General features: G+C 41.5%; 3 protein-coding genes and 1 long non-coding RNA gene across 7 annotated transcripts; 2 read left to right on the forward strand and 2 right to left on the reverse strand.

Moving 5' to 3' along the window:
• Positions 1 to 190: 190 nt before the first annotated feature.
• LOC122867835 lies at positions 191 to 3,761 on the forward strand. The gene is made up of 3 exons (XR_006376004.1): positions 191 to 514; positions 1,331 to 1,575; positions 2,097 to 3,761. It is a non-coding gene; the product is annotated as an uncharacterized LOC122867835 (long non-coding RNA).
• Positions 3,126 to 10,120, reverse strand: LOC122867834 (ER lumen protein-retaining receptor 2). The gene is made up of 5 exons (XM_044179113.1): positions 9,848 to 10,120; positions 8,207 to 8,307; positions 7,799 to 7,957; positions 6,773 to 7,025; positions 3,126 to 4,464 (listed from the first exon to the last, which is right to left on the reverse strand). Exons 1-5 carry the CDS (start codon positions 9,936 to 9,938, stop codon positions 4,430 to 4,432), a joined length of 639 nt encoding a protein of 212 aa, XP_044035048.1. The 5' UTR covers positions 9,939 to 10,120; the 3' UTR covers positions 3,126 to 4,429.
• A 681-nt stretch (positions 10,121 to 10,801) lies between these two features.
• On the reverse strand, positions 10,802 to 16,549 carry mettl9 (methyltransferase like 9). Of its 2 annotated transcripts, XM_044179112.1 has the most exons (6): positions 16,395 to 16,549; positions 16,035 to 16,196; positions 14,853 to 15,043; positions 14,565 to 14,774; positions 13,377 to 13,561; positions 10,802 to 13,289 (listed from the first exon to the last, which is right to left on the reverse strand). In XM_044179112.1, exons 2-6 carry the CDS (start codon positions 16,128 to 16,130, stop codon positions 13,060 to 13,062), a joined length of 912 nt encoding a protein of 303 aa, XP_044035047.1. In that variant the 5' UTR covers positions 16,131 to 16,196; positions 16,395 to 16,549; the 3' UTR covers positions 10,802 to 13,059. The 2 variants fall into 2 exon arrangements, with proteins under 2 accessions (XP_044035047.1, XP_044035046.1); XM_044179111.1 differs by lacking the exon at positions 16,395 to 16,549 and having other exon boundaries at positions 16,035 to 16,211.
• Positions 16,197 to 22,178, forward strand: LOC122867827 (zinc finger protein 93-like). 3 transcript variants are annotated; one of them, XM_044179102.1, is made up of 7 exons: positions 16,197 to 16,333; positions 17,513 to 17,731; positions 17,845 to 17,937; positions 18,023 to 18,118; positions 18,221 to 18,331; positions 19,397 to 19,520; positions 19,645 to 22,178. In XM_044179102.1, the coding sequence occupies exons 2-7, from the start codon at positions 17,723 to 17,725 to the stop codon at positions 21,798 to 21,800; spliced, it is 2,589 nt and encodes an 862-aa protein (XP_044035037.1). In that variant the 5' UTR covers positions 16,197 to 16,333; positions 17,513 to 17,722; the 3' UTR covers positions 21,801 to 22,178. The 3 variants fall into 3 exon arrangements, with proteins under 3 accessions (XP_044035037.1, XP_044035036.1, XP_044035038.1); XM_044179101.1 differs by lacking the exon at positions 16,197 to 16,333 and adding an exon at positions 16,575 to 16,713 and having other exon boundaries at positions 17,513 to 17,715; XM_044179103.1 differs by lacking the exon at positions 16,197 to 16,333 and adding an exon at positions 16,823 to 17,090 and having other exon boundaries at positions 17,513 to 17,715.
• The last annotated feature ends 1,096 nt before the right edge of the window (positions 22,179 to 23,274 follow it).

Raw genomic sequence — 23,274 nt, forward strand, 5'->3', positions numbered from 1 at the left:
CGGGTTGGCCGGGTCAACGGTTCCAAGCTCGTCACGTAAAGTGTTGTACACTCCAGCCCCGACCAACCCACTTGAGCGTCTAATCCAACACAGTGTATTATAATATCACTATTACAGTAATCTTTTAACGTGTTTAATAATGCTGGAGGAGTATAGCCTTTATAATGTGCGGAACCTTTGACAAGCAAGTGTGAGACAATGTTTATGGTCGATCTTAAATGAAACATGGACTTAAATAATAGAAACTGTACGCGAAAGGCTGGCATCAAAGTTGACTTGTGTTTAATTGCGGAGCATACATCTGACTCACAAGATGCATGTGTTTGGAGTTTCGTTTAGCTTCACAGTAAAAGCCTACTACGGAGCCCGGAAGGGGACATAGACGTATTTTTGTACAACTCGCACGCGCATTATACTAAAGCGCGCGCGCGTTTTATTTAAAAAAAATCGTCCATGTCCCCTCCCGGACTCCATAGCCTACATTAGGGCTCAGGCATTGCTTCTCTGTGTGCATGTAAGTGAAAGTGCACTGGTGTCGTTAGGAGACGTGTGCATGACTGTTTTAATATTATAAAGAGTACGGTCTAGACCTGCTCTATAGGAAAAGTGCAATGAGATAACTTCTGTTATGAACTGGCGCTACATAAATAAAATTTAATTTAATTGAATAGGCCTATATAGGCTACAGTATAGTATAGAATTGAGTATTTATAGTATATAGTTTAGAGAATATTATAGATCCAAGACGAAAGTGTCAGAAGGGCGGGACTCAAAGTCCAATTACAAATCCGTCTGCACTTCAGCACCATGGATTTATCACTACACAGCACAATTAGGCTACTCATATTTCAGAGCCATGGTCGGGGCCATATATTCTAACTTGCTCAAACCTCAGTCAGATAAAGGATCAATGAGTCAGGCAGACTAGACTATATTCAGAACATATTCAGCTAAACAACCCCACTGCCCTGCACTCTCTCTGCTACTAGGGGATGGAGAGGGGGGATGGCAGGTTAACAAGGGGGATGTATTTTGGTAATTTTGCTATATATATATATCTTTATGTGAGTATAAATCTCACATAAAGGTGTGACCTATTTTGGTAGCGAATCAGAGTGGCCATTGTCTGTGGAACCCCAAAGTGTTCAATATTACATAAATAAATATGAAATAAATAGTCAAATGTATAAAATGTGTAAACTGTATAAATGAAGCAATTATTTGTGAAATTATTAAAACTCTAATTATTATACAATGCTATTTCAGCATTCTTATTTATAAGAATGACATCTTATAAGGCAAAATTCCAAGTTCTTGTTAACTTTTACAGAGGAGCAATAGAAAGCATCCTGAATGGAAACACTACAAACTGGCCTGGGATGTGCCCGGCCCAGGACAGGAGGGCTCTGCAGCGGGTGATCAAAACCGCCCAGAGCAGCGTTGGTACCCGTCTACCAAGCATCAGTGATATTGGAGAGGAGAGGTGCCTGCACAGGGCCCAGAGGACACTAAGAGACAGCACCCACCCCAGCCACAGCCTGCTCACCCTGCTGCCGTCTGGCAAGCCATACAGAGGTATCCGCTGCCGCAGACTGCAGAGCAGACTTTTGAAAAAGGGCATATTGAAATAAAAAAAATATTATGAGATAAAAATATCCAATGAAACTGTTATAAAAATGTATGATGAAATAACATTTCATAATAATGAGTTTTTAATAATTTTTTCAATCATTTCACAATTGTTGGTTCATTTATATATTTTAACCAATTTATTGATTTGATGATTTCATGTCTTTTTTTTTAAACTTATTTATTCAATATTGAACACTTTGGGGTTCCATACTTGGCCCCTTGTATGGAGGGAAATTAGCCTCAAAAGTAGTGACAAATGCATATTGAACGAGCCACAAACAAATACCACCCAACTTGAAAAAAAGTAAAACTATTTTACAAATACAACCTAACTTGAACAAATGTCAATAATATATATCTCCTTAAACTTAAAGTTTATTAATCCATTAACATTTGCTTTTTAAATGTTTCCTGTGCATGTAAATGTTTGAAAACATTTGATATTTTATTGTATTTGTTTACAGATTATCGAATCATGGATCACCCAATGTGTGGCTTTGGCTCCATTTGTGTGTGGAGTTTTGAGACTCCCTACGTCCTCCGTGAATAGATTCTCTCCATACACTTCGTGCACGTCATGTCAATTTCAAAATTGCATACTTTTATAGTCTGTTTTAAGGAATGAAAGAAATGATATTTTGAACCTTTTTGATGTATTTTAATTGAAAATGTGTGTCACACAAATACAAACACAGTACATCAGTCTTCAGAGTCTCCTGCAACCTTGTATTCATATCAACAGACTACACCGCGGTCCAAACCAAGGACTGAAAAATTCTGCTGTAAGCCAGAACACAACCTGCTTTATCTGTTTCTTCATAGATTACACGTCTGTACTGTACCATACTCCGCTTTCAACTGTGCGACAGTTAATAACGGTGTTAATAACACAAAATGTAAAACTAAGTTGGCATTAAAGTTGCTACGTAAACACTAAAGGATTGTTCAAGATTGCATTTTTACAGCTGTAATGATTTCCTTAAAAGGGGAGCTCCACTGATTTTACACATCCAAGTGTGTTTTCAAGTGTTGGGGAGTGCTACTGCGTATGGAATGTCTTGCATAAAGCCTTTTGTGGCTTTAGAGGGAGCTGTTTGAAAACCGATAAATTGCCTCAAGTGATGTCACTTAAGTCAGCGTCGAGATGGAGCTTTAGTTTGAAAATAAAACAAATCTGGGGGTGTGTTGTTAGAAAGAAGTGTTTACCAGACCTCTGTAGCCCGCTCCTCATCTCTGCTTGAAGCTAGAGCCTCAAGGATACATTGACCGCTACTAGCATAACACACCAGCATCTATGACGGAACTGTCGGTGGTTGAGTTTGATTGTGGGTAATGTAGGCACCAGTTTTGATAAGGAAGAATGTGTGGAATGAAAAAGATGCTATCTCTGGTACTGCTGTATTGTTTTTAGCATTTCTTTTCTAAATTCTTTTTTTGCTAAATCAGTGAAGTATTCTTTTAACTTCATTGTAGCCACAGCATTGAGACAAATGTTTCCCATAAAGTCTTTATTTGTGGTGGCAACATCATGCAAAAGCTCTGGTAAGAATTTAAAAGGAAACTTGGAATGATCTGCATAAACACTAAAATAGAAGCAGATATGTCTTTAGGATTCAGTGTAACAGCGTCCGTACGATTGTGCTCATCTCTGACAGGGAGATTTAATTCTGCTGTTAAAATTATGCACAACAGGTGAAAAATTCTACGGACTGTTTATTGGAAACCAGGAAGAAGATAAAAAATAAATATATCTGCACCTAAAAGAAAAATTAAAAACTTCCGTTTCTGTTGTGATAATTCACATACAGCATATTACCAGTGAATTCACTCATCTCTAACATTTAAAAAGGAGCCATCTGAAATAAATGGGCTGAGCAATGATGTATACTTATACAAGCGATACTGTCCTCATTGGGTAATGAATGGGGTATTCAAATGAAGAAAGCCATTTAAAGTGATGAGAGTTCAATGGCGTCCTCTCAACCCTTTGCTTTCATTCTGTGTTGTTTCCTATTAAGCATTCTGCTCAATACAGAGAAGTAAAATGACACACAGAAGCAACTTATACCGGTCACTTTTGAAGGCATTTGAACACAAATATAACTCATGAGTTTCTTTTTTTTTCAAAAGAGAAATGTTAAATTATGGCTATCTATATTGAATTTATATTCCAGTAAGGGCAAGGGAAACTAAAATAGTCTTTGTACATGGGAATGCATAGTGGTCAAAAATAGAAAAGCAAAACACGAATAATTTGACCACCAAAGTTATGAGGACTGAACAAATTCCTCCCCAAATTGATTCAGGAAAAATAATGCACATTTAATTTGATTGCAAATACTATTACAAATGCTTGAGTCAATAATATCCCACCACAAGAAGTCCGCTTAAATATCATACAATGCCAAAGGCCGGCAATTTTACATCTTCAGCTCTCATTCACCAATGTGTCAAATCGTCAGAGTACACATTTTTCTGTAAAAAAAACTTCTCGCTTTTTTTCTTCCTTTATACAGAGTAATAAAAAAAGTTAAGGCAAGATGCATCAAACAGAAATCCGAAGGCCTTGGACCAGCCTCTGCAGGTGTTCTGATTCCACTGATTCTGGATCAGGAGAAGGTGCAGCCAGCCGCTCCCACTCGCTCTCTGTCTCAGGCATCTTACACTGGTGGGAGGGGAAGAGGAGGAAGTGGTGGTGGTGGAGGGTGGGGTGGGGGTTGTCAGAGGTGTCCACTACCACTCCTCCTCCCCTCTGATCCCCCTCTATGAGTCTGCCAAAAACACTCCTCTTTGGCACTTAAGCTGGCAGACTTAGCTTCTTTCCTTTCAGTACTGAAACAAGACAGGATGACTTCATGTTTAACAAAGATCACATCACAGATCGACAGCATGCTAATACCAAGAAAACAGACTGATGGACCTACAGGTCGTCATCAACCTGGTTCCAGGGCGGGTTCACAAAAAAACAAAAACACATTTTCTTACTGCATGCAGATAGTCCCAACCGTTTAAGCTAGCAACCATTTAGAGCAAGACAATGCTCTGTCTATGAGCTGTGAGCAAATAAACCCAAGAAAGAAGTTTCCTTCGTTTTTAATCGTTTTTAGAGCCCTGAAGAGGTAAAAACTCCAGTCAAGGACTTAAGAAAAACCATAAAAAATACATTTTATGTAGCAGGAATGTTTCATCTTCCTTGTTTCTCTTATTAAACATCTCATGGCACCTCTGTTTCATTAGGTGGCCCCTGTTGGGAACCACCATGCCGGGATATTGAGATATTCACCTCTACAAAACTTCTGCTGCCACCCCAATACAATGGGGGTGAATGGAATTTTGTTTGTGGTGCTCCCAACATAGGGACTATTTCTTTGGTATAAAAAAAAAAGTAGTTCCAATGGAAACTGTTCACAGTGAGGCCTGTGGATTATCCAGAGTAAAGGGGCCAGTATACTCCATCAGATGTGCTTGTCGGATGGTTGAATAGCTTCGGAAACCTCCTCCCCTATCTGAGGTCGAATTAGGGGTCTGTGCCCGACCATTTCTGTAACTTTCCGAAACCGACAATCCGTCATCTACACCCACTTCACGCAGTGATTGGCCGGCTGTGTGGAGGTGAGAGATTAGCCAAGGTTTGAACTTCTCTCTCTAGCTCTCTTTGTTCATTGTTAACACAACTATAGCCGCGCTCCCACCAAGCAGCCCAGTCCAGTTCAGCTGGTTACACATTAGAACGGTTATTTTCGCATTTCCATTGTGGTACCAATAGAACAACTCCATTGCGATTTTTTCGTTTCCCCTCTGTTGAGGTTCCAAGCGAGCTGAGCCGATACTAAAAGGGTGGAGTTAAAACACCGCAGACCACTGATTGGTTAGAGAGAGTCAGAGCGACTGAGTCGTCTCGTCGCCTGCACACGTCTTTTGTCTTGCAGCCTGCGGCCTTTTCTCATACAAAGCGTGTCTCGTTGCGATAATATACAAATAATTACCGAGAAGAAAGAACACGAAACGTGTGTGCGTATCGAGTGTGTGGTTGAGGGAGAGAGTGATCAGCAGAAAATGGCGGTGAATGTGAGTGTAGGAAAAGGTTAGTTGTCAATCTGGCAGTAAATGTACAGTGTATGTTAAATTAATATATGCTGCAGCTTCTCAAGACCAAGAAAAGTCTCTCTGTTTGTTGCCCCGAGGCCCCGGTAACAACCCGCCTACATTTAAGTGTTCTGTCTGCGGTGGAAACGCAAAACAGTTCTAGGGTTTAGGTACGGGTTTCAAGGGTACCGTACCGAAAGTGTTTGGTGGAAACACGGCTTTTTTTCTACGAATGTCTTCCAGGAGAGACTGTCTGAAAATGTGTGTGGCCATTCGAAGCAGTTCTCTTCTAGTATAACCCGGTCTTAACTGGGACATTGTTTCTGGAAAGAGGTGGTGCTGTTGAATGTCTTACATTTCATTTTTTTATGTTGTGAGTAGCACCAATGAAATTCCATTCAGCTTCATTGTATTGAGGTGGAGGCAGAAATCTCAGACTTCGCCACACTAGATAAAACTGAAACTATTTGCAAAGCTGAATACCACGAGGGGTGGGTGCAAAAAAACATTTATTTTTTAGTTTTATCTCTATGATGTCTACCAGCAAAGAGCCGTTTCTTTCCATCTTCTGATTAAGTCTGCCTGCTCTCCAAATACAGGCATAATAACGACCTGTCGATACTTAGGCTTCCAAAAAGTGTCAACGATACGGCTACATACATGAAAAAAGTTAATATAGTTGGCAGGACACTGGTAAAAAAAAAAAAAAAAAATGCAATACAAATATGGTGTGAGGAGCGTAATAGTCCTTGTCGGGACACTCACAGATAGGGTAAACGGAGGACACAGCTCTGTACTGTCAATATTAAATAATGTATTTATTATTAGATTACGTGACTTGCACAGCAATCTGCTAAGAATTTGAATGTTAACATGCATACTGGCCTGGAAATGCATTGTGATGTCTGGCAGGTCTGGGGCTTTATTAAAATATATATATGTCTGTGTTTTCTGCATTACATAATACCAAACCAACTAACAGAGCAAGAGAAAACCCGTTCACAGTTTTACTGTGTATAAAAATAAAATTAAACGCAAATGCAGCAGCACTCACCTTTTGTTACATACAAATAGAAGAAGTCGCAGTAGAGGATGGTCTGCACCACCCCAGCAACGATGGCGATCATGTCAAAGAATCCCTCAAAGTAGAACCTCCATATCCAGTTGATGAGGTAGAGGGCTCTGTAGAGTCCCAGGAAGAACAGGTAGTGCGTGGTGATGGTCTCAGCCTCACCGGTCTTGCTGATCATGAAAAGCTGGGGCAGGATGGCCACCGACTCCAAGTAGATCGAGAACGTCCACAGAATCTGGGTCAAACAAAGGGGAAGACAGAGTGTTGGTGGAAAAATAATGGCAGGTAGATGTCTGAGAGGGAAAAAAACAGCACTGATATATATTGACTCAATTCAAATACATTTGCATACTTGTCCTAGAGATGTATTATCATCTCCAACTGAAAGTTATGGCTACGTGCAGGAATCCTGTTGGGGCACTAGCAAAGTAGTTTTGTTGCGTAAAGTTTCAGGTCTAGGTGCACCAATGGCCTCCATCGGTGTGTGTCATGTATTATAAGTAGGACATGCAATGCAACAGAGAGTGTAGGCTATGCGTTGCATTAGCGTGGCATGTAATGGTACGCTAATGCAACGCATTATGACATTGTATAAGCTTGTGATCGTACCTGTACATAATTCTGCTCTGGATTACGACTGTTTGAACTGCAGCTGAAGTTCCAATTTACCAGTATGAGATGCTACAGTTGTGTGCAGATAGTAGACTGCAATTTCCAGTTAAAATTACAATGAGAGAGAGAGAGAGAGAGGGAGGGAGAGACAAAAAGCACACACGTGGGAGAGAAAGAGTGAGGTGTGCATATAGACAGAAGGAGAGAAGTAAAAGTGAAACTTTATTTGGTAATGATGTCATGTAAATGTGCGTATGACTGGTGTTTCTGCTTACAGTGACGACCAGCGATTGACCTGTGACAGCTGTCTGATATAAATGGAGGTTACATTCAGAAACACAAGCATCTCTGCTGTACGAAAGGGGTGTCAGGGTATGTTTGTGCAGTATTTCTGACCTCCAGGGGAGAGAAGTCATGGTTAACCAAGAAAGCCAGGCCACCGACGGGGACAACCAGGAACTCCACTCTGAACGTGTCGTGGTTCCCATCATAAGTCGCCTTGAACTTCATGTAGATCAGGTACACAGTGGCGTACGCACATCCGATGTAAATTAACTGAAAGACACAGACAACAGCATCCGCAACATGAAAAGTTAATATTCATGGTCCCGGTGTGTACTGTCTGCCATGAATACAATCAAGCAGCAACCACACACAAATCTGTTACATCAACGTCATCCTTCAGCAAACAGGTGTGTCGACATTGTGTACTAGTTAAGCCTCAACACTGTGTGTTTAGTGCTTGGGGAAAAAAAAAAAATACTACAGGATATGAGTATGAGGAGCAATGTGTGAGTGTTTCACCTTCATGGTGGTGTTGTAGAGAGAGATAAAGGAGGTGAGTAGGTCCAGGTAGCGAGTGGTGAACACCAAGGCAAACAGGACCTGACTCTTCCCAGATATACCTGTAAGGAGACAATATTTTTTTTTAAATCTATCTAGAGGGCAATCTATCCATCCAGACAGTTTTGATGTGACTTAGCAGCTATGGCTCACCCTGGTACAATACACAAAACGACATTTGGTTTGTTGTGCTTAAACTTCAACGAGTGGCATTTTAAAGAAAACAGCAACAATCTAGAAAATGGAAACCTTATTGTTGGTTTATTATTCAGTTTCACTGACATTCCCTGGTACTTTTTAGGACCGTGTGATATTAAATGGTAAATGGCTGCATTTATATAGCACTTTTATCCAAAGTGCTTTACAATTTGCCTCTCATTCACCCAGTCACTCACACACACACACACACACACACCAATGGCAGCGAGCTACCATGCAGAGCAATTTGGGGTTCGGTGTCTTGCCCAAGGACACTTCGACATGTGGACAGGAGGAGCTGGGGATCGAACTGCCAACACTGATCAGTGGACGACCCGCTCTACCTCCTGAGCCACAGAGTTACAGTGTAGCCCTCTAATAAGCATTTGGCATTGTAGGTTTGAGAATGTCTGCTGGAGTTGCACTCCAGTGTCTTCATCCTCACCTGCACTTGTAGCAAGCCTCTCTGTTTGTCTGGTGTGTTGGCAAGTGACAACAAGTCCCCCTCAGTCACACCCACTTTCAGACTAGGAGGGGGGGGGGCAATGATCCCTGTTTACTGCATCATTAGTAGCCAAACATAGCAAAGTGCTGTCAGTTACAGTACATCTGATATACAGCCATAGCTGGTTAAATTCTGGTATTGACACTCAAGTCCAATATGCAAATGTTTAGAGCACTAGAGCATGTAGAGCTGTCTGGTTTAATCTCAAGCAAACAGCAGCAATGACAGAACTCAGGTGACTGCCTGTCTTGCAGTAATACAGCCCTAACCTTTGACCGTTGGAAGAGCAGGGAAACATCGTCATAATGCTGCATGCAACCCTGCTGGGCAAATGCAGAAACATGTATTCAGTGACTCACTTTGCGTCTCCAACTGTCAACTTTGGAGTACTCGATGCTGCCACGTCAGAGAGGTCACGCTAACGTAACGTATGGGAATAACGGTGGGCCAGCGCGAAACTAGCACAGTTTACCCCAACAATTAAAATAACGAGGCCCAACATACCAAACTGACAAACGCTGTGGCCCTCTGGTCCCCACCTTACGTTATTGCGGGGCCCGCTGCACTGTCAAGGCTAGCGGTTAGCTAACATTTGCAGGACAGCTACTGCTAGCTGGACAGAGCATTTATCAAGTTTCATATCGCACGTAGCCATGTTCTTAACAGTAACGTTAACAGTGGCAGTCTCAGAAATGACTAGCTAGCCAGCAAGCTAACGTTACTAGAGCGTAACGTTAGAACGCAGAACTGGCGAATGAGCTCCAACTACAGTGGAAGTTAAACAGGAGACACCTTTTTTCCCGTCTGGTTAAACTGTAAATTACATTTACATACCAGGAAACATTCTGTGCAAGACAGGGGGCCATGCAAACTGTACATAAAGGTATATGACTACTCACCGGCACAAGACCTGGTTTTCCATATTTTTAGCAGCAGGATGATGATGGCTGCTAGGTGGGAGAGATCGCCGGTTAGCCTGAAAATGTTCATGTTTATGGTAGCTCCAGCAGAAGTAAACCGATTTAAGACTCTAAAGAGCTCAGTTCGTCTCCGGTAACGATTACTCTATAACCTGACAGTGATGAATGGCACCGTGACACTAGATTAGACTGACTGTGGCTTCAGAAAATGGGAAAATGGCGAGCAAAGAGCGACGTGGCTTGGGGACGTGGCCAAGACAACCGTACCCAATGCAAGAAGAGAAACGCGCGTGCGCTCAGCCAATCAGAACAGAAGGATGCTTCATTTGCATAAATTAAGCTATATGAATGCTGCCTCCAAGGTCTGTGGAAAAGATAGTACATCCGAGTCTCCTCTTTCAGCTCATGTACAAGGAAATGTACCAGAAAATACTTCACACGAACAGATATTTTAATTGAAACTAAAACATAACTCATGTTTTATCACAGAAGTGCAGAAATGTTATATCCAGAAACAACTAGTCTACTTCCAATATTCTGGTTTGTGGCTGATTTTGCAAGTGCAAATGCATAATATGTATAAAGTGTGAAACAGCTACAAGCAGCAGAACAAATTCACACAATACACATAGTGTTTTGTCAGTTCCAAGTTGAGTTAAGCTCTACAACACTTTTAGCCACTGAAGTCAGTGGTCTGAGTGAAACTTTCAATCCCTGTGCAAAAGTGAAGTGAATGAAAGTGAAGATGAGTCAAGATAAACTAAACCCTATTTGACTGAGGGCCCCGGAACTCCCTTGAGCTCTGTTTGGAACCACTGCTATGAACTGACTGTAATTCAGACTGACATTTCCACAGTATCTGGTCTCCTCAACTAATTACACATCGCATTTATTTAGTGACAGGGAAAAATGAGAGCTGAGAAATGCCGAAGATAATGTATATTGTTTTATTTTGGAACCCATTTTACTCTTTAAATACAAATATTGCATTCATTGTGGCACCTTTTGAATAGTCCGCTGTGCAGTAACATCCTAGGTGCACAGCACTGATGTAAAGCATGTAACTTTTGAAACTAGAAATAACACAATCTTCCTCTTACAAATAAAACGTTGAATTCAAAAGCAATAAAATGCACTCTTGCTTAATTCAATACACTCAGGGGCTTTGCTGCTACAGCCTTACTTATGGTGGCTGACATGAGCAAACTCCAGCTAGATACTGCTGTGCAACTCACGTCACTGAGTCAGTTTGGCATCTTTATGGCTTTTTTTTTTTTCTACTTATGCTATGGTTACACCATGTTTTAGCATTAAAGCTGCACTAATCAGTATTTTTCACATTAACATAGTGACAAACTCACTGGGAATTACCACCCAATTTTGCAGTCCCCCCCCCAGCTCTACGGAGACTGTCAGTACGGGATCGCTTCACTCTCATAAGACTCATTTCCAGCCACAGCAAGGAGCAGTCTCAGCTAAAAACAGCAGGCAGATAAAGTTAGCAACTAACTGATGAATGTAGGGCAGAATTCTAGCAGCTCAAGAGCCTGATATTTCTCTCAGGAGTTGGCGGAGACCAGGTGGCCAGAAACACGACTCCAGATGAATGCTAGTGTTGTTTGTGCTTCTGTATGTGTAAATATGAAATTGTTTGCAATAACAACTTTGTTGTTTTGTATTGATAATATATCAAGTTTGTGTTTTCAGCTAGTTACGGTGCCCTCTAGCCCCCTAGTAGCAAAAACATTTATTAAAAAAAAATAAATAAAAAAAATAAATGCAGCTTTAAACATTATTCGGTAATAGCCACTTGTGGCCCCAGGTGGCCCCAGTAGCCGCTGTTTAACGTAAGTTACATAGGCTTGGTTTAGGAAGGCCTCATATTCATCACTAATAACAAGTTAAAAAAAGTAACATTAATATTCAAGAAGTTCAATTCAGAGTGGTTAAATCAAGTGTGTGCATACACTGGTCCTTTACATTAGACACTGAAAAAATTGCGTTATTTCCCCCCCCCTACCCCACACACACACGTTTTGCAAGTCCCACCCTACTGTGCTGTTATTGGCTAGCTCGTTACTTTGCTACAACCTCGTGATTGGACGCTAGCTCCACCGCTTTTTCTGTCAAATTTTAGGCAAGTCCCGCTAGCAACACTACTGACACTACTGACGTTGACGATAATGTAATAATAATAATAATACAAATATAAATATATTTAGAGGGGAGGCAACTCAATTTAACTCTACGCAATTTAACCCCTTGTTCATATAACATTTGCTTCCCAGCAAATCATGTATTCATAACCATAACTTTATTCGATGAGCATATTACACTCAATCTTGAGCCATGTGTTGCCATCAAGAAAAACAAAAGGGTTAGAGAACTATATACACGATAAAAAAAAAAAAGAAATAGGCAAAATTACTTAAAGCATTTCAGTTTAAATAACATTTGTTATTTTACCTAGGGAAAAGACTATGCTTATTATCGGAACGTAGGCCGGTCAGAAGTATTAGTGCCAGTGTGGTAAATTAACTAATCAGATCTTTCCAATTTCGCACTAAAGACCAACTAGAAAATTAACGCAATGAGTCACAGGCGATGGAGCACCCAGGATCTCGATCAGCCTAGGGGACAGCTGCGCTCACAGCTAGCATCCAATCACAAGGACGCGTTGACGTAACAAGTAATAGCCAATCACATCACAGTAGGGGGGGGGGACTTGACGCAAAACGGGTGGGGGGAAAATAATGCAAAAAAAAAAAATTGTAAAATTCAAGTACAGATTCAACAAAAATTCATGATTATTTCCACTGATATATACAGTAATTACAGAATGATGAAACACTATCAGTAAACACTTCCCACAAATAACAGACTTTATAGAACGAACACCTACAACATGGTGATATGTCTTTTGATTTTCAATATAGGCAAACTGCCGTTCAGTTATTTTTTTGCTTAAAAAGTAGGAGGTATCACCGTCACACAAGATGGCTGGTAAATGGAGGAACTACAGTACCTGAGCTTCACACCTGACTCACCATTTCTAAACCATTTAGAAATACTGTGTTTTATGAATGAAGCTTATGAAATTTTGCACTAAAATCCGTCCAGGGGCGACCTACTGAGATAAAGTTAGGTTAGCGAAATAAGGGCCTCCGTCAGTCCCACGGTGCATTTGGTTTTCAATGAGCAGACTCTGAACTATCCTCTGAGGCCTTGAGAACAAAAACTGCATCATCGAGAACGTAGTAATCGTTATACATGTCCCCTTCACAGAGGTATGGCAACCGGGTCACAGCCTCCACCTCAAACCCCGCCCTCTGGAAAACCTCATTGGACAGGTTGGTTACTTGCTCCTCCCATGTTTTCCCCTTTATTTTTAGGTGTTCTTTGGGACGCTGCCATCTTCCTCCTAAGAACAAATACAGAGATTGTTTTTTTTATTTGGATCACAGAGGAAGTATATGAAATCATAGATCATCACTGATTCCCAACTGACCGACTTCCACATAAGGCTGGAAGGGAAGCACTGCGGCCAGGATGAGTCTCCCTGTGCCGGGAACTAGCGATCGCCTGATGTCCCGCAGGAGATGCAGAGGATCGTCACAGCGGTCCAGCAGGTTCAGGCAGCTGATCACATCATATTGAAAACCAGTATGCTGCCACTCATCTATACCCAGCAGTCTGAGCACAACAGAAAAACAGGATTTTCAGATGGTAATAAGTTACTTTTAAGGATGCAAGAAATCTCCCTGCTTTGTAAGTTGCATACCATAACTTCACCTCACACGGTAAATTCAGCATAATAGATTTCCACAGCACTATTTCCATCAGTACAACATCATGTCTTACTCACCACTCTACTGCTCGGAGTCTCTCTTTTTAAGAAGAAACATCATTCACCAATTCATTTCAATCGCCTCACCTGCAGTTTGTTGTAAATTTCCCGCAACTATTTAAATTAAAAGCCTACTGGGAACCATGTCGCGGCTCTGTTGTTGGACTGGTGTATGTACATTATCCTGACTTTAGCAAGACAACAGGTAAAAGTGGGGGGAGTTGGCAAAGTACAACAGAGTCACATCATGCACCAGACTGCTGCTCTGAGTTTCTCAATACTGTTTTCTCTCATTAATTAATTGCAATTGCTTTATTATTTTTTTTTTTTATAAAATCACTGTCAAGTTAATGTCAATGGAACTCTTCCTGCAGATATTTCAAATTAAAAGTCCACTGGGAAACTGTGGGATTACACACCCGAAGCCACTGGGTTTTTTTTATTTGAAATATCTGTGCAGGAACAATTGAGTTTCACTGGCGGCAGCTTACCACCGTCGAAAAGTGGAAGCGACTTGAATGAATTAGTGAATGAAAGCAGTATTTCTGTTAGAGAAGCTCCGAGCAGCAGAGTGGTGAGTATGCTGCTGTACTGATGGAAGACGCTGACAAAGTACTAAACAGAGTTATATCTTCCTCAGGGCTCTGCCGCTCGGAGCTTCTCTTTTTTAAGAGAAATAGTGTTTTCAACAGAATGGTGAGTATGACACTAATCTATTGTTGTACTGATGGAATTAGTGCTGTGGGATATACAGTACATCACACTGAATTTATCAAAAACAAGTGATAAACATGGGGGGAGTTTCGAGTTGAAATCTGAACAAAAACAGTTTTGTGATTTACTACTCACTTGTAATTCTTCCTCTGAAGATGCCATTTCATGGGTAATGAGACCTCAGTTGCATAGACCTCTCTGAAATGGGCTCCCATCACCTCTGTGACGCCTCCATCCCCAGCTCCAAGGTCCAGGAGTCTCTCAGCTCTCCACTCTGGGCCGATCCGGAGCACCCGCTGGAACTGCTCCGCCGAAAACACGAACATAGAACCACGACCCAGAAACCTGAGACAGAGAGCACGTCAGAGGACGGACGATCCACTGCAGGCGGAACAGAGACGGAGATGCGTCTGTACTACTCACCCATTGATGGAAGTGCGGGAGACCAGAGGGCTGAGGACTGTTGATACAAAAGAGTGGTAGAGCTGGGTGAACAGCCAGCCAGACTTCTCCACGCTCCGCTTGAGAAAAGCCTTGGTGCCTGAGTCCAGGTGGCTCTGGACGAACAGGGGTTGCACTGATTCTCCAAGCAGGTCAGGACAGCATTGGTACCACTAGAGCCACAGGAAACAGGAAAAGTTAAAGAACAATTCAAATTGAAGAGAAAGTGAGAATTGAAGGAGCTTTAACAGCGGGAAATTTGGAGACTTGGATTGGATCTACTTCCTCAACACCTTGTACATTAAAGGCTTAAATGAGGATCAAACATTTCCTGTAGGCTTATCTTGTAACTGTATATATGTTTCTTTGTGCCTCTGACGCACATGATCCTAGCCTACGTAGTTACCAGATTCCCCCTAGGAACTATTTGTACACATGGCATGATAGCTGTATGTATAATAGCCAAAACAAATCATGATACTTCACTTGATATATATACACACATATTTAGAAAAACAGTATATTTAATATGTATATGTTATGAATATTTGATTCATTGTATATTTTTTAAGCTCTTGTTGCCCTCTAGTGTCTAGTTAACCTATGGCACCCACTTACACGTAAATGAGTGTTCTTTATATTTTATTGGATTTTGGATTTTTATTGGATATGTTTATTAATGTCTCAAATAAAACCTTAAGGGAGCTCTTATTCCAGCGATGTCAGTTTACTATTAATCACAATACCCAGGTATCTGCAGCTGTGAAAAACTTCAATTGGGAGCACAGTAGGACTGGAAAACATATCAGACATGGTGCCAGTTACCCTTAAACACTGGGACATGTCTACCAGAAAGTCCAGAATCCATCCATCCAGGATCCATGTTCAAATTAGACAAATCATTTCTCAACTAAAATGTGAGACTGGAATGTGTTAGAGAAGAAATCTAAAAACAGAACGTGAAGGTCTAAATACATGGCCAGCCTCATGCCAAATTCCATTTAACAATGTGACAAATCTAATCTATCTGTAGCTTGCTAACTGGGGAAAGTGCACACATGAGTCTAGTCTTCACATGTGCTTTGACTGTAGTTATTCTCTCAAAACGGGCACAAATTCTGACCATGCAAGTTCATCTACCGGACTGATTATTAACTTTCATACCTCATGTGTCTCAGTCGCGGCCGCTTCACTTTCGCTCACCATATCCATAAACAGCGAACGGACGAGTGGACTTCGGACGTACTTCCCCGTCCACATCCTCCTGACGGAGAGCAGAAAGGCGATGTAACCCAGCACCCAGGCTACAAAAATCAGTGTCCTCAGCTGTAGATGACACATAATGGACAACAACAAGCCTGAGTAGGAAAGTTGACAGACGCAGGTTGCAGTCTTGAGGAAGCGAACAGACTGGCCCGCGGACAGCAGTGAGATGTAGTTAATATTAGATGATGATAAAGAAGGTAATGGCAGCCAATTGTAAACCAACACGCCAGAGCATGTCTCCAGTTACAACAAACAAACCTTAGGGTGCGGTGGATTTAAGAAAGCCAGCTGCTATTTACTCGCCATCTTAGTCTTGGAAATCCATTGTCTTTTCGTGCTTTAGAAACATTCAGATAGTCTTTCACCTGTATGGTCTCTGCCCATTATGACAACAAAAAGTCACATCCGCCTACTCTGCACTTCCTGAGTTACCGCTAAATGTTTCCCCGGAACTATTTAAATGCTTCTTCGTTCGTTTGGCTTTAACTGCAACTTCATCGTTTGTTGCTATTTATTTTGCTGAGGAGAGTACAAAACTGGTGAACCTGAAATATGCATCACATTTCTGAGAAGACAGGTAGCAGTCACGTTTCGCAGAAATAATTCATTTTTTATCGTGACATCATCGCCGTGGCCTCGTTCCATGACGTTTACAGTATCCCACTGACTTTACATTGGGTGTGAAATGTTGTTTCTTTTATATCCGTCTTGTAACGTATTGAACAAAAAACTGAAAATTCTAATGAGTCAGTACATAATCTTTCTTCCCGGGTTGAATACATGAGTTAATTCGTGCTATTAGCTATGTTTTGTATTGCGCAGGCCTGCTGCTGGACTGTATTACGGTTTACTCTAACGTCGCCCCGGTATTTGCCGTGCCTCTCTTATTCAAACATGACACGCCGAACACCGTTCAGAATCTGTCAAATTAAGGCACCCCTGGCTTTTCCAGACGTACGTCGCTCTTGAAATACAATTCAAGGACTGTCTGAAACTATAATTCGGCACGCATACAATGTGATTAAAAAGACCTATTTCGAGAAAAGTTAAGATATTCTATTTGGTTCGCTTGTCATTGTCTTCCAGTAAAGTATAACATTAAGGGCTGTAGCAAGCAGTGTGTTGAAACTCTAATAACAAACGCAAATAAAGTGCTGTTGGTGATACATCTGTCAATTAAACAGACCAAATTATATTTGGCATCATATTATTTGCATCAAGAGATTGGTCTCAGGAATACCAAAGACCTTCTTCTTCACCTCCTAACTTTCTGTTTTAAAATACCAGTTCTCCGGTTCTCCTGCTTACAGATATTTCTGTATTATCTCCATCATTACTCTTTAAACGTCTCATGTCATTTATCTTTCATGATCTAGATTCCCCTCTGCCCCTGTCCTGTCTGCGCCTCTTGGTCCCACCGCTTCGGCTGGTCTCTGCAGCAATCTGGGAAACTGTCCAGCAGAAAGTTGTGGCCAATTATGGGCTGCTGGATGACCTTGTGACAGCAGTCACCGAGATTGTGCCAGATCTTCTTAGTCACAGACAAAGGTGTTTGCTGAGCCTTGGCCTTCGGGCTCAGGTACTGTATGAGGAAGGTAGAATACTGAGCTATTGAGTGGCCTTTTGCAACCTACATGCAGTGCAACTCTTCGTGTAAGGCTGAAATGTAACAAATGTGCCACTGTTACAAAGTTTTTCTTGGTTTCAGCTGTCACTGGAGTTGTGTCGCCCAGAGCAGATGATAGACCTTGAGACCATTCAGCCACACTTGGATATTATCACTTCACTATGGAACACAGAGGTACATTTATCTTTATTTCATGCACTGCGTAGTTACTATTATTAAATGGCAACCAGAACTTACCAACTTTTGCCCTATATCATAGATGAATGATTCAGGGGATGGACTGTCTGCATCAAACCTCCTTGGTCTTATTCACACCCTAATTAAAGACCAGGAGGAGAGGCAGCACTTCTTCCAGGTAGGCGTCTCTAGTCATGTGACTTTGAGCTTGTAGATATTTTTATCCTTTCTGTTGAAAACTGTTAATCATTGTTCACCAAGATCACTTGCTCAATTTCAGGATGTTTTCCCAGTGAGATTTGGAGACAAGTACTCCGAAGATATACAGATGCTTGTGGAAATATTCCTCTTGCAGCTTGAAAAGTTACTTACTGTACCAAATCTTAAACAGGTAACCTACCATTTTAGCACACTGTGCAGGGAAGACATTTTTGGATTAAATTTACAGCACTAAAACGTAAAAGAATAGTTAAAATTTTTTGGAAATACGAAGATAAATATCAGTCTCACTTCAGTGCATTAATTATGGAGGTGGAGTTAGGAAGTGGTTAGCCTAACTTAGCACAAAGACTGGAAACTGAGGAAACAGCTAGCCTGACTCTGTCCAAAGTTCAGAAATACACCAACACCTATAAAGCTCACTAATTAACACATTGTATGACAATGTCTGGTTGTTTTAGGGGGAGTTATGGGCTGTAACTATTTCTTTCTACAGTCACAGATGTGCACAATGACTGCGCAGCACCACAAAGTCTTGATGGCACAGTGAGGTGGCCAGGTTTAGTACCATTGTGCCTGTACAGAGACTTATTCTATTGTGCTCATTGGCGTATTTGGCAACCGGCGCTATAGTCATAGATGCTGCACAGTTCTGGGCAGATGGATAAACTGTTGTTTATCAAGGAACGATTCCAGTAAGTAACCACAAAGCAGCCAAAGTTCGACTAATTAGAACTTTGACCCCCAATACGCTTACCTCGACAACAAGCATCCAATAAGATTCTGGAATTCACGGAACACGAAAGTTATGAGAAAAACTGTGGAAAGGTTAATTTTGTGTTATTTAGCTAACACTACACTCCGATCCTACCAGGACTTCTGTAAAAAATTCTCAAGCATGGCAGAAAACATCAGAGACGCATTTCATTGTGCAACCCTGTATTGTAAAATGACAAATAAATGAACCTTGATACCAGATTAGAGAATCAATCCTGGGATCACTATAGCATCCTAGTTAGCTAGCTTTGAACAGAGCCAGGCTAGCTGTTTTCCCTTGGCTCCAGTCTGCTAACAGTCAGCTAAACTAGGCTAACCACGTCCTGACTCCAGCTCTGTACATGATACACACATCATAAAACTAATATCAATCTTCACTCTAACTCTCGAAAAGAAAGCAAGTAAGAATTTTTCCCAAAATGTTTAACAATCCCACTGATATGATCTTTCTCATGAGCAGGTTGCCTGTATGCTCAGCGATGTGCCTTCACTTCTTTCCGAATGTGTGAAGTCTTTCTGTCAGTCTCAGGAACTTAAATCTCTTCTGGAATATCAGAAAGATCTCAGTCAACTAAATGAAAGTGGTAAGCATGCAGTACAGTTTGGTTGGAAAACTGACAACAATGTTACAAAGTCACAGCACAGTTATATCAGTGAAGGCACTTGGCTGTTTAGCTAGTGGTAACTGTATGTATTTACATTTTTCAGATAATCCAACAGTTGGTGCCAGCATTTGTTCAGCTCTCTGTCTGCCACCTTTGACAAAAGCCTTGACAGAACAAGAAAAAACACCACTAGAAGCAAATGTGTTAACCGATTACATGGACGCATTCAACAAAGAACTGTCAGTGGAGACTGCTACACTGAGAAAAAGCGCAGATGATGTAAAGACAGAAAGCGAAGAACCAAAAAGGAGAGAGACAGAAACCAGAGGTTTGAAGAATCGGTCCTTCGTTAACAGTGAAGAAGGAGTAGAGGATGAGAGCTCATACGCTGTTCAACATGTTGAGTCTTTGGCGGTGGATAAAATAAATGTAGACTCTTGTGCTGTTGAGGTCCAAGTAGGTTATAATGTTGAAATTCTTGCTGAGGAGACTGTTACCACTGAGAATAATCCTTCTGTTGAAGACTCCATGATGGATATTAGAGAGGACAAGCAAGTTCAGGCGTTAGTCAGAACCACAGTCGACAGTCATTACAAAGTCATGAGCTCTTGTGAGACCAAAAACTGCAAGAAAGAAGAAAGCAAGGAGGTCTGTACCAGCAAAATGATTGAAGAAGTAAAAAACATCAATGTATCTAATGTAGTGCTGTCACCTGTACTGTATGCACCTGTTGTGATCACATCCCAAAGACCAGTCAGACAATACCAAGGTCTAAAGAAGAAAAATGTTTCAATTACACCCAAAAATCAGCAATCAAAGGGGGATTCTCGAGTTCCATCAACCAGCAAGACTTGTCCCACGTGCGGAAAGACATACAGTCGTGCATCAGATATGAGACGGCATCAGAGGACCCACACAGGAGAGCGACCATTCCATTGTTCGAGGTGTATGAAACGCTTTCAGTTCCAGTATGACCTGAAAAGACATGAGTTAAATGTGTGTCAAATGACTGTGCAACAGCCTCACAACTGGCTCTCTGAGGTACTTGAAGACAAAAACACTCAAGACCCAAAGCAGGGGGGAGTTTGTGGCCAACTCCGAACTCTACCTTCAGACGTTAGGACTCATGAAAAGGAATTTCTGGTAAATCAGAAACAAGTGGAGGCTCCTTCTGGAGAGGTAGTACCTCTTCCCACTGAGCAAGATCTCCAGCCAGCCAGCAGCAAAGTCCAGTTAGGAGACATAAAGGAGCAGAGCCAGGAACCTCATCAGGGTAATCAGAGGGGCAAGAAGGGCTTTAAGCCGAAAAAAACACATAAACACAAACCCACCAATACTTCACTGTATTGTGTGGAATGTAACAGGTCATTCCCAGACACGGCAAGACTCAAGACACATAATCTGAGACACAAGCCTCGCCCGTGCACTAAGTGTGGTGAGAGTTTTAAAGGTTTCATAGACCTCAACCAGCACTATGTTGAAGTGCATGATTTCAGAGGTCCTTTTCCCTGCACTTTGTGTGAACGAACTTACACAGATCTAAGAGGTCTGATCAGGCACGAAAGGTTCCACACAGGCGATCTCCCTTTCAAATGCCCAAAGTGTCCGAAAGCATTCAGTTATGCATCTGCTCTGACGCTACACGACCGAACTCACACAAAAGAGGCTCCATTCCTCTGCTGGGATTGTGGCAAAGGCTGCAAGTCCAACGCCGCCCTGAGAATCCACAGGCTGTGTTGTCACAGCAGTGCCAAGGAGAAGCGCTTCTGCTGCGAGCACTGCGGAAAAGCTTACGCACTTAAAAGAAGCCTGGACCTCCACGTAGCAAAAATACACACCGGTGTGCGCTACCCATGCTCCCACTGTGGCAAACTGTTCCGAAGTGCGAGCTCTTTGACGAGACACGATTTGACCCACACAGAGGAAAGGCCGTACTCATGCAACGAGTGTGGCAAGAGTTTCAGATCGGCATCGGAGCTGAAGATACACACTCGCTATCACACCGGGGAGAGGCCATTCATATGCCAAGAATGTGGCAAAGGGTTTGTGCAGTCTTATTACCTTACTGCACACATGAGGATGCATACGGGGGAAAAGCCGTATAAATGTCCGACATGTGACAAATGTTTTAAAAGTGCAGGTATTTTGAAGAGACACCAAATGACCCATACAGGAGAGAAACCCCATAAATGTTCAGCCTGTGAAATGGCGTTCAGTCGGCCGGAGCTCGTAAAAGCTCACTCAAGGAAATTTCATTAAATTTATGCAATGTATTACTTAAAATTTGTGTAAGTAGGCTCTAATTTGCCTTTGAATTTATGGTCTTGTCAATATTGTTTGTGTTTGTCTGCGCATTTGTATCATTGTTAATGCAGATGTTCAATATCTGTGTTGGGCAGTAACCTATTACTTAACATGTTACAGAAATGTGAATACTTTTTTAAGTAATGTGTAGTGTAACAGACTATAATTTGAAAATCAGCAATTACAGTACATTAACTAATCCCAGTAATGCTCTGCTTTGACAATTTGGGGGTTGGCTTGTTTGCTTAACAGGAGTTGGATGGACACACCTGGTTTTGTTGTTTCAAGGCACCTCAGATGCCGTTGTGCTGAATAAAGTACGTAGAGTAACGACTAATGTAACTTAGTACTCTTGCTGTACTTTTCAATGAGTAATATATGATGAGTAATTGATTTCCCTTTTCAAGTAATTTGCCCAACACTAGTATTCTATCCATTAAACACAAGGTTCAAAGGTGTCATTTTTCGATGTTTTGAAAAATACATCCTCAGAGGTTAAAGGAATAGTTTTGACATTTTAGCAAATACGCTTAGTCGCGTTCTTGCCAAGAGTTAGATAAGATGATCGATACCACTCTCATATCTGTGCGATCAGTATGCATAAAGTAAACCTAACATCAAGACTGGGAGCACAGGGAAACGGCTTGCCGTGTTTCTGTCCAAAGGTAAAAATATACACCTACCAGCTAAAGCTATCTAATGCTGACCAGCTGCCACTTTCCAAGTGAAAGCTAGTTAGCCTAGCTTTCTAGCTAACTTCTTAACTCCCAAATGTTGAATGTTGTAAAGGGTCTGACATCTTAAATTGCTAACTATGTGGGCTCGTTGAAAAAGGGGTAATAATGACTTGCAATGCGGCCCTCAAATACCAGTCAACCACTGCCAAGGTTAAACGCCACTCAGAGGCTTGAAGCTTAGACACTATTCCCACAGACATGTCCAAAAATGTTTTATCCTTTTTTTGAAGAAAATAATGCACTGGCAGCAGTATCATTATAGTTAAACCTGCAATAACTGATTTTTTGGCCAATTAAGTGGGCAGCAGAAACAAGTTGTAAACACAACATTGACATATCATCATCTTCTAACTTGTAGGCAAAAAGTAACTTATTTACAAATCCAGCAGTTATGGAGCAATATTAATCTGTAGTCGTGTTTGTGTCCACCTGATTGATTAAATCCAAAATTCACTCTCCTTTTTAGCTCTGTTTTTGGTCTCTCCCAGCTCCTGAATTATATATCTGGCTCTTTAGCTGCTAAATGCTACACTATGTTCACCAGCTAGTCACTAATGTGTCTGTCTGTCGTTTGGTGCTGAGGTGGTAGCGTACAACAGGTTTATTATTGCTTTTTCACTGAAAACAGCTGCCTGCTGCAGCCGAAAACGACACTATGAGAGTGAACCAAAACAGTAAAGTTGACCAGACAG

Source organism: Siniperca chuatsi, linkage group LG20, assembly GCF_020085105.1.
Source record: "Siniperca chuatsi isolate FFG_IHB_CAS linkage group LG20, ASM2008510v1, whole genome shotgun sequence".
NCBI lineage: Eukaryota > Metazoa > Chordata > Actinopteri > Centrarchiformes > Sinipercidae > Siniperca > Siniperca chuatsi.